At 40.9% G+C, this 10757-nt stretch overlaps 1 protein-coding gene across 1 annotated transcript in view; it reads right to left on the reverse strand.

Moving 5' to 3' along the window:
- Positions 1-10131, reverse strand: part of adgrg4a (adhesion G protein-coupled receptor G4a) — a 28659-nt gene extending 18528 nt beyond the window's left edge. Inside the window, exons 1-4 of the mRNA XM_063190788.1 lie at positions 10110-10131; positions 8573-9202; positions 4295-4310; positions 3934-4082 (exon numbers count right to left, since the gene is read on the reverse strand). Of these exons, the coding sequence (XP_063046858.1) occupies positions 3934-4082; positions 4295-4310; positions 8573-9202; positions 10110-10131 (817 nt within the window). The remainder of the gene's footprint in view (positions 1-3933; positions 4083-4294; positions 4311-8572; positions 9203-10109) is intronic.
- Positions 10132-10757: the final 626 nt, after the last annotated feature.

The following is a 10757-nucleotide window of genomic DNA, read 5'->3' on the forward strand; positions in this document are numbered from 1 at the left end:
GGCCCCACCACCATCACATCCAGCACACCACACAGTGAAGCTACTTTCATGCGACTCAATCTGATGTGTTGGTCGCCTGTCAAAAAGAACCACAAATCCATTTGATGAAAAACGGTTATTGTTCTTGATGCTATTTAGTTAAGCTTACTAAGGATATTAGTCTTGTGTTCTGTGAGGTAAGGGGGGGGGGGGGCGCCAGAAATCAAACTCGCCTAGGGCACCAAATAAGCCAGAACCGGCCCTGGGTTAATGTTATCTGATTTTTCACAAAGCAGTGACTTCATTAAAAATGGCTTATGGGTCATTTCACGTGAAATCAGACACTTAGGGACCCGACCGACACAGATTTCAATCATACTTGCTGTGCCTATTTAGTAGCAAGGTAGCACCCCAGAACTACACTTGTGTGAATCTGACACCAATATTAAGGGAAAAACAGACTAGCAAAGGTTTACATATGAGGGTGGGTAGGACACTATGCATTCAGCCTTGATCATATCAGTCAGTGTAAGTCACAAAAAGATGTCTGAGGTGTTGTTCGAAAGCTCTTTTCTGGCACTACAAATTACACAAAAAGCATGGAATACAACAACCTTCAGAATATGAATTATGATACATTGAAAAATTAAAAATGTAATATAAAAAAAGTATATTTTAAAATGTTCGGTTTCTAGACATAAACAACACCTAAAAATGGGGTGTTTGGTTCTTTATTCATTTCAGAGATAATGGGACATAAAGGTTGAAATGAGTTGTAATGAAGTAGTAATAGTGTCAGGGACAGGACTGGCCATCTGGCATAACGGGCATTTTCCCGGTGGGCCCTGCACCCTCGTCGATCCCTATTCCAGGTTCTCAAAAACTACACAGCTTCTGCCCATTGTCAATGGACACAGTGGAAGCTAGACCAATTTCAGAATTCAGAGAAGGCAGGGTTGAAGGAATAAGGTCAGTAAAGGAAGTTTCTAAATGTTCAAGCATCAAAGGGTATGTTGTAGCTATATATGATGGCAACTATAGCTTGTGGTGAGAAATGTATGCCCAGCACTGGAGAGGTGAAACTGAACTTCCTGCATCCTCATGGACCATCCATCCTTCAAATATTCCGATAGACATGCTGTCATGTGATATTACTATGGTATTACCATATTATTACTGGGTGATTTGTATGATGCCATATTTTTGAGTCCCATTATCTCTGAAATGAATAAAGAACCTAACACCAGCATTTCAGGCTATGTTTAGACAAGGAACTGACCATTTTAAAATATAGGTTTTTTTGATATTACATTTTTAATTTTTCAATTTATGATAATTCCATGCTGTTTGTGTAATTTGTAGAGCCAGAAAATAGCTTTCAAATATCACCACAGACATATTTTTGTGACTTACACGGACTGATATAATCAAGGCTGAATGCATAGTGTCCTACCCTCATATGTAAACCTTTGCTAGTCTGTTTCTCCCTTAATATTTGTGTCAGATTCACACAAATGCAGTTCTGGGGTGCTACCTTGCAACTGAACAGGCACAGCAAGTATGATTGAAATCTGTGTCGGTCGGGTCCCAACGTGTCTGATTTCACTTGAAATGACCCTTATATATGTTTTGCAACAAGAGCTCTTCCTTTTAAAAAATCATTGCAGAGCTTTGATGATGACTTACATGTGCACCTCTGTCTTCATCTCAAAGTTCAGAACTTTCATGCGTTCTGGAGTCAATGTTGTGTTCAACTGAAACAGACATACTGCCCAAATTAAAAACACATTGGGTCACGTGAAAATGACATTAATCGCCAGTGTTGGTTTGTTAATGATTTTCTTACCCATTTTTCGATGGATTCCGCTGACCTGATTGGGATGGACATACTGATGCTTGCATTCAAAGTGACTCTGTAAAATGTGTCTTGTCGGACTGGAAACATTCCAAGTTATTACACATGCAGAGGGAGATAAATTAACTGGAGCGAGTACAATCCTGGCAAATATTTCAGGTGATTCACTGTTCAGCTCTGATGTAAATAGCAACTAAAGACAGATACATACACTATGTGTGAGACTGTTACGGACACATGTGGACTGTTTCACATGTGCTGACCAATGGCAAAATACATGTTAAGGGTTAGCATGTACAAGCAGAATTAAGTACGTAGTTTACCAAACGCAGAGTATGAATGGGCCTAAACCTTTCATGGAGAGCCTCAGTTATATCCTATTGTCACCAAAATGGTCATGACCATGTCTTAATCTGTTACTAAGACTCTCAACAAAGCGATGTTGTTGTACATGAGCCTGTCCTGACAAAGCTTATAATTGAACTACTGTAATAAATGTATACCCTAACCCTAAAGAGGTGTAGTACTTGTGATAAGGATAAGCTAATCAATAAAATACATGTAAACAATTTCATCAATTTAGATCCTACTGGCTCACAATATAAGAATAATAATAATAATTATTATTATTGCTATTGTTATTATTATTATTATTATTATTATTATTATTATTATTATTATTATTATTATTATTATTGTAACACTCAAACACACTGTTTAAAGACCACAATGCAGTGAGAACTTACACTTTCCTGGATCGTCAGGGCGACATTCCTGAGGAGCTATGGTCCCTGACGGGGTCACCACAACAGCCACCATTGGGCATATAGGCAATGCAGCTGTGAGAGAGGACATCAGGGTATGGTCAGAAGATTCATCACCACTCTGTACTTTACATACTGAGAAGGCCACATGTATACATTGATGACATGGTAAACTTTTTTATGGTATGTCTGTGAAAGAAAGAAAACTTGTGGACGATGTTTTGCTTGCTTGTGAAGACAGATATAGGCCTACATATTGTCCTATAGATGCAGAGATGCAATAGATGAATCTTATAGACACAATAGCTGAAAGACCTTATCCCTGTTTACAGTGCATGCTCACATAAAATATATTTGGATGACATCATTGTTATTCCTGTGACAGAAAAGATAGAATTTTCTTACAATCTTGTTCAGATACTTATTTTCCTAACACTTTGGCTCTTTAAAAAGGTGCACTGACCTGTGGTGTCGGCTGTAGTAGCTGCAGTAGTAGTAGCAGCAGTAGTAGCAACAGTAGTAGTAGTAGCAACAGAAGCAGCAGTAGTAGTAGTAGCAGCAGTGGTAGAAGCTGTAATAGTAGCTGTAGTAGTAGTAGCAGCAGTAGTAGTGGGAGTCGTAGGAGTAATGGAAGTAATAGTGGTAGCCGGTGTAGCAGTTGTAATAGTTGTAGTATTAGTTGCAGTGGTAGGGCTAGTAAGAGTAGGAGTAGGAATAGTAGGTGTCGTGGTAGTATTTGGAGGAGCAGTTGTGCCAGCAGTTGGCTGATGTTCGGTAACATTAGGAAATGCCTCTGAAATAAAATGAAATAAAAACATTCCAAATGAACACTGAATCCTTTATGAATTGAATTACAAACTACCAAAATGAGTATAGGGAAAGGTTGTTTTTCACTGTACATTATAGACTGAGTGATGTAGGCTACTTCCTCGGCATAGTTTACCATTTGCACAGCATGCATGTACTGTTGTGCTACAGTTGGAATAGAGAATGCCGGCTATTTGAAGGTATCAACGTATCTATTGCCCTATTGCTCCATGGCACAAAGTTTTTCACAACGGGGGCTCTGAGGGTGGGTGGGCGATAGGGAGCCTTTGGGGGTGTTGAGAAGGAGAAAGCTAAGAGGGGCAGAACTAAGTTGCAAATGGGGGGTAATAGTTTATGTCATTTTTTAATACTAAGGGGGACATTGGCAGGCTTGCGATGAGGTCAAGAGGTCATTTGTTCAAAAAAAGATGAGAACTACTACCTTAAATCGGGTAAATAAAGAAAGGAAAAACTCTACTCTCAGTCTACATAAACAAGCAAGTTTTTTTTTTAAAGCAATCTACCCACCGATGGAAAAGACCATTATGGACGCTTGGTCAGCCTTCACCTCCACACCGTCATGGTAGAACTTTGACCTCAGCCGCTCACGGATCTCATTGTGGACCACCAACACATCAGCTATGGGAGTCACCTCCACATAGACCAGACAAGCAAACCTGCACAGCAATGAGACAAGGATCAACACACATCCCTTTCATATAAAACAAACATTGTTAATCAGAATTGAAAATAGGCTGCCCCTCCATGCATGCTTGCTTAATAATAATACAGCAATTAGATATCCTATAAGCTTGGGCTTGCATTTTTGTCAGTGACACAGTGATAAATAGTTGTCTTTTGAAATGTAACCTTTGCACAATCTTCCCACTTGATGTACTTTTCCCCTGGAAATAGACAAAAAAACAATTGTGTAGAAAGTTAATAATTTAAATCACTTGTAAAAGCTTGCAGATTGCGCTCCATCAAAGTAAAATGGTTTCTTTCTAATTATGGAATCTGAGAAACACCTTTATTTCTTCATCAGACTCACTGTCATCCCCCACTCCTTGGATATGACTGCAGTAAAACAAAGATATTGGAAAACATTATTGGCTATGACAAAAGTTATGAAATTGATATTTGTTGTTCACTGAGCTATAATTATATATCCTATGTACTGGATAGGATTTGGCAGCAGACAGACAATTTAGAATTTTTACCTTGAAGATGAGATGAAGATGTCATAGACAGAGAAATTGGAATGGAATATATACACAAACTGGACATAAATGACAAAACATACAAACAGGAATCAATGTCAGAAAGATAAGTGCCTTTTTCATGTTACAGTGATCATGTGCTATGTGCAGTCTTACTTACCCATTGTCGCACAATTGCAGTCAGCTTTCCTTCATCTTTTGGCTTATATTCTACTGTAATGTTCATGTCGATCTTATATTTCGTCCAATCTGAAATATGTCCACACATCATAATGTTAGTCATAACATTGCCATCGACTTCTTTGAATTCTGTATAAAAATTGTGATATGATTGGCGTCATGAACATGTCCCACTCTAGAGCAGCATATTGATAGCAGGAAACGAATGAACAGACTGTTTTTAGGGCTTTTTTGCCTTTATTTCTGACAGGACAGTGGAGGAGAGACAGGAAATGAGTGGGGAGAGAGAGACGGTGAAGGATTGGCAAACGCCACAGGCCGGAATCGAACCCGGGTCGCCAGCGTAGTAACCCAGTGCCCTCGCGTTAGGCCACTGCAGAGCCATGAGCAGACCATTCTAGTGGACATTTCACATCAAACATTGAATATTATTGGGGGTTTCTGTGGCACAATGGTCTAATAAACCTGCACCATATACAGGCAACATTGCATGGTTCCCAACCTTCCCCATTCTCTCTCTCCCACAATTTCTCTGTCTCTTCACTGTCCTGATTTTTAAAAAATACATTTTAAAAACCCTTGGATGTAGTCTGTAGGATGTAAGTGATGATTGTGCACATTATATTTTCCAAAACATCTTGCAAGTTGCAATTGTTCTTCCCCTGTTTATTTACAAGCCATCAGTTAACCTAGTAACTAAGCAACTTCAACCCTTCATCAAAACAAAGGATGTAGGCCTAGGCCTATGTGTGTTCTCTGGTATGAGTCAGGGGACGGCAAGCAATGAGATAGATAGCGCAACTCATTTGTTCATTTCCCTATTATGCAATACTGTCTTTCTATGGTGTGTGGGTTAGGATGATGACATGTTTCCCACAGAAATTTTGGAAACTATGGGGGCAGCAGGGATTTTTTCCCGGGGGGGGGTCTGAGTTGTATTCACACAGCGTGAATGCAAAACGGCAAAACAATGAGTACAGTATGACATTGGCGCATGGAGCCAATGGAGCCTGGGCCAACATTTCAGCCATTTATATTTTGAGAAATAAGGCTACCCATTTTACCCATGACATGTATAATAGTAGTACATTGTCATTGTCAAAAAATGCAGTACAGTGAATCATTTCTGTTTACAACACAGTTTCATTTGTCCCTCATGCAGGGGTCTATATAATGAAAACAATAATAAAACAAAATAGGAGCAGAGATAAGAATTTAAGATCACTGTGTGTAACGCATAGACAAAAAGGGTCTAAGAGGGTAGGCTATGCCTTTTCCCCCACACACATAGGCGTACACATTCTACATGAGGGGTGCTGGTCACAGGGCCAGTTTTTCAAAATTCCTTCCATTAAAAGGGCTGAACAACATATTACACATTTATGTCTATATTCACATTCATTACACATTAATTTCTATATGCAGCCCGATGTCTCCTCTGCTGTGTCAATGAAGGCCTGTCACCTAACTCATTACAACTGTAAAACAAAGCCTGGGGAGTGTTAGTAAACTCATCCCAACTGTCCCTTCTCTGAAGGTTTTTTTATATTGCTCCCAAACCCAGGAACGCAGGAACTCAAGTGCTGTGGTCGGTGGAGGCCTTGAGTCCTCTCCCAGAAAAAAAAGTGTGTTTTTTAGATGCAATTTCCTGCATTCTAATCAATTTTAGGATGAAGAATGGCGAATCCCATCTGACTAACTTCTTCATGTTTTATGTAGCCTAACCAAGGATGACTAGATTTTACCTTTTTTTTTGTTTAACATTTCACTTCAAAATTATTAAGTTCTTCTTGCGGAAGGGAAACGCGCACCTAATGTGGAGGTGAGGGCGTGTTCAAGAGCAAATCGCGCTGCCGTGACAGTTTCTCTCTTCTCCATGGGCAGTCTACAATGTGTGAAATTAGTAGTTCTAGAAATACATGACTAGGCTATGCGATGCACTTGTGAGAGGTGACCGGGCTTTCAAACAATTTAGATTGTCTTGCAATTGCGACTGTGTATCTCAAGATGCATACGATCAGGACAACTGCCCTGTCTCCCCGCCCGCGCACAAAAGCACGCACGACACACAGACAGGCATACTGCTTCCCGTATGTGATTACACTCTGACGGCCAAAGAGTTTGTGCTGTGATCGGCGAGAGAAGTAGGCTAAGCGCCAAAGCAGCTCGGCTGGCTATTGATACAGGGAGAGTGTGAAAGCCACGTTTAGTTTGCATTTGACGTAGGCCATAGATAAACGGTGGTCAAATCAGCAGCAAGAGGCAAAAGGAACAAATCGCCACCACTACAAAAGTCCAAAACATCTAACAATAGCACAGCCATTTCACACCGCGGCAATTCAACTTTGGCAACAGTTGATAGACAAGCCACGCACAACATCGGCTGTGCTACAGATTCACCCCATAGCAAACTCCGAGGCTAAGATAGACTTCACCAGCAATAGGCAAGACCTAGCCTACCAATGTGCTACTACGAATCCAATCTCCACCGCAAGAAACAAAAGTCACTTCTTACCTGACACGATGCACAATTTTGGTGACATTCTCTTCTCCCGTTGCACTTTAAATTCACCTAATTCCTTGCTTAGTTGGTCCGTTTTTGATCACCAAAGTGATGAGACTTCTCTTCACAACAAGTTAGCTGCTCCAATGGGTTTAAGACCGTGTATGTTGATGCATGCCCAAGCCAACATATCGCTGTTAATACTACATTTATTACTACCTTGACACCACAAGCTAAACAAAACAAACATCTCTCCCGCGTCACTGGCTGCACCGTTCTACACCACTGTTCCGGTGACCGGTCTGGTTGGGGTCTAAAAGTTTATCACTCATTTCAAACCAAAATTGCATTTACATTTCAAACTACTTATAAGTATTAAAAAAGTAGAAAATATTCATATTTTGTGTTTCTATTTTAGAATAATAATGAGGAAAAAAACTATGTCTGAATTTAGGGTAGGCCTAATACACAAGTGATGCAGTAGGTAGAAAGGCTATGATGCAGCTGCGTCTGTTGTCCAGCACCCGGAGCACCCCACTTCCTGCGTCCCTGCCCAAACCCAAGTTAACTATAACAACTTGACTAGGCTTTTGATCCCTCTTTCAAGCACTTGTGGTTTTCTCTATAGGATGTATTTACTCCAGGAGGAAAATGCGAAGGAAATCGTAATTCAAATCGTTTTTAACAAAAACGGAAATCGTTTAAAAAAAAAAAAAAAAAGTAATTTTTTTTTTTTTTTTACATTTTCGTAAACTATGGCGGCCAAATTTAAACTATGGCGGGCCGCCATAGTTTCCTCAATGTATGGGAAACACTGCAACTGACAATTACATTTTTTTTTACTATTACTCTACTGTAACTTAGACCTTTATGGAGTGGTGAATGCAAATATAACCAGGAGTGTACTGTACATCCTGGGTTCAGACAGTGAAAACCAATCCAACTTTTCCGCATGGTGGTAGGACACAGAGGTAATGTCCTCGGGGTTTTTTTTTTCAGATATGTAATTTTTTTTAATTAATCTATGATGAAAATCGATCTATGATAAACAATGGTAAATTCTGTATACGGTACCCCCATTTACCAGTGGTTATTGAAAATGAACTTAAGAGTTTGACTGAAGAGACTGAAGCATCATAAATGTACAGTATGCAGTACTATGCAGTAAGCCTATTTTACCCCAGTATTTGAAAATGTCTCGTTACGGCCCTGCTTGTCCACGCCTGAATATAGAACTAATATGTAAATGCTGGTTTTATTTTACCACAAGTAAGGCCGGAGTCTGACGGCGGTTGACAGTAGGTGCCTTTCAGGTCCCAGTGCAGTTGGTTCCAGCTCACCACGTCCCCGTCCACACACCGAAGCTCCTTCAGCTCCGTCTCGCTAAACTCTCGCCCCCACATGCGGAACAGCGTCGCAAACCCCATCAGCTCCTTGCCCGTCTCATATGCCATGACCCCGTCCAGCATGGTATGGGACACCCCCAGCGTCAACGTACCCTTCCCAGCCAATCGAGGCCCATTGACCGGGACCTCAGCAACGCGGCTGCCATTGCCGTACAGTCGCAGGTGTCCAGATTTGGCTGACCAGGTGAGGCAGACGGTGTGCCACTGGTGCAGCGGGTAGTTTTCCGTCATGTTCACCTGGTGCTCCTGGCCAAAGAGCCAGACTCGCAGCTGGGTTCTGGTGCCGGTCAGGCCCAGTTCCACGCCCCGATGGCCGCGCTCCTTGTAGTCGAATGCGGTCCACTCGGACGTGCCCACCTCCCGCTGCAGTGTGACGCACACCGTCAGGGCCTCCAGGTCAGGCACCGAGCACCGGCCGCTCAGCTGCCAGTAGCAGGGCTGCCCCATGAGATTGGCCTTCTGGCCCCATAGACTCACATGGGACGACCCTGACAAAAGACATGCAGACATACACAGTACATTTAGCTGTGTTACAGTGATCCACTATACAATGTGTTACAGTAATTCACTCAGTTCAGTAAAACACTTACAGAGTGGGGAAGTCACGCTAGGATGAATGAGTGTTGAAAGAGACTTACTGCCAGTCAACATGTTTATGTTGTGCACACTACCCTTGACTTGTCAGTAACAGACGATGCAGCATTTTTTATTTGCCCCTTCGGATACTGAGCATTCTAATGGGGCAAGGTTTGTGTACATTAAAAAAAAAAAAAAACATAGAAATATCATCCCATTATATCATGCCATTATGCAACACATCAGGAACTTTTGGGATATTAGTTGGAGTACAGTAGCCTATGTTAAGTTGTTTTTGGTGGTCAGGAAAACAGTACAATTGAGGAAGCTAAATTCACTGTCAAAATGAGGAAAGAAATAAAATTTGAACAAAAGAATGAATAATTTTTTGACAATATATTTATATTCTGAAAAGAACAGATATGATTCAAATACTGGCCTACCTGAACATAAATGCTGGTTCATAATCCATATCCAGAGAAGTGCGAGGATGTGAATCCTTACCGAGTCCATCTTCATCGGACAGTGTAAAGGCAAATTGTGTCAACACTACACATTTTTCCAAGATAGGCTACACAACACACATTATTACACTCTTCAAGAAAGTATCACATATAAATGTAATAAACCGTTGTGTCCAGTAGTTCACCCCTACCAAAATATTGAAAACATGAAAATCTTAACATTGCTTCAGCTGACAAATATAATTTTAGAGACTTACCGTGTTATTAATTTAGGACATCCTTCTCCAAATCAAGACTTTAGCGTTTTCTGTGACCCGTTGTTTTTTTTGTTTTCACAGTGCAAACATTCACTAACCTTTCTGAGACTGACCATTCATGTGGACCCTACTGTAGGCTATGCACTGGCTCATTTGTGACGGTGTTTCACTATTTCTTCACGCTGTGTTCCACACCCTCTCACCTTTTTTTTAAACCTCAGGTTACTTATTAAACCCCAAGCAGTAAACTTAGGGGGCACGGACCAGTGATTTCCCCTTCTTTAACATTCTCATCCCCCTTTCTCACTAAGGTGTGTGGGTGGGGGGTCAATGTTTGTTATTTTGTTCCTCTGAACTTGAACTTGAGAGTTGCGTTATTGTTTTCTACTGTCTTTCTTTGTTTCCACCTGAAACAAATGAATCCATTCTTTACCCATTAGACACGGCAATCATCTCTGTAATAATACGACTCACTCATTCTTTTGCACCTTCAAATTGCAGATATTGACCATTGTATAGGGTTTGGCAGTTCAAACATGGACATTTGACAAGGGCAAAGGTTTAATTCAAACCTGTGTCAGAGAAACTGTATCCCACATAAATGCCCTTTACTTAATCAGGTGGTCGGACCCCACCCACCTTTATGTCACACTCTGCCTAGACCATAAAACGTAAGACGTGACACATTGTAAGCATTCCAACTCGCAGACCATCCGTACTTTATCTGTTTATGTGTTCTTTATCTG

The sequence above is a fragment of the Engraulis encrasicolus genome, chromosome 23 (assembly GCF_034702125.1).
Source record: "Engraulis encrasicolus isolate BLACKSEA-1 chromosome 23, IST_EnEncr_1.0, whole genome shotgun sequence".
Classification (NCBI taxonomy): Eukaryota; Metazoa; Chordata; class Actinopteri; order Clupeiformes; family Engraulidae; genus Engraulis; species Engraulis encrasicolus.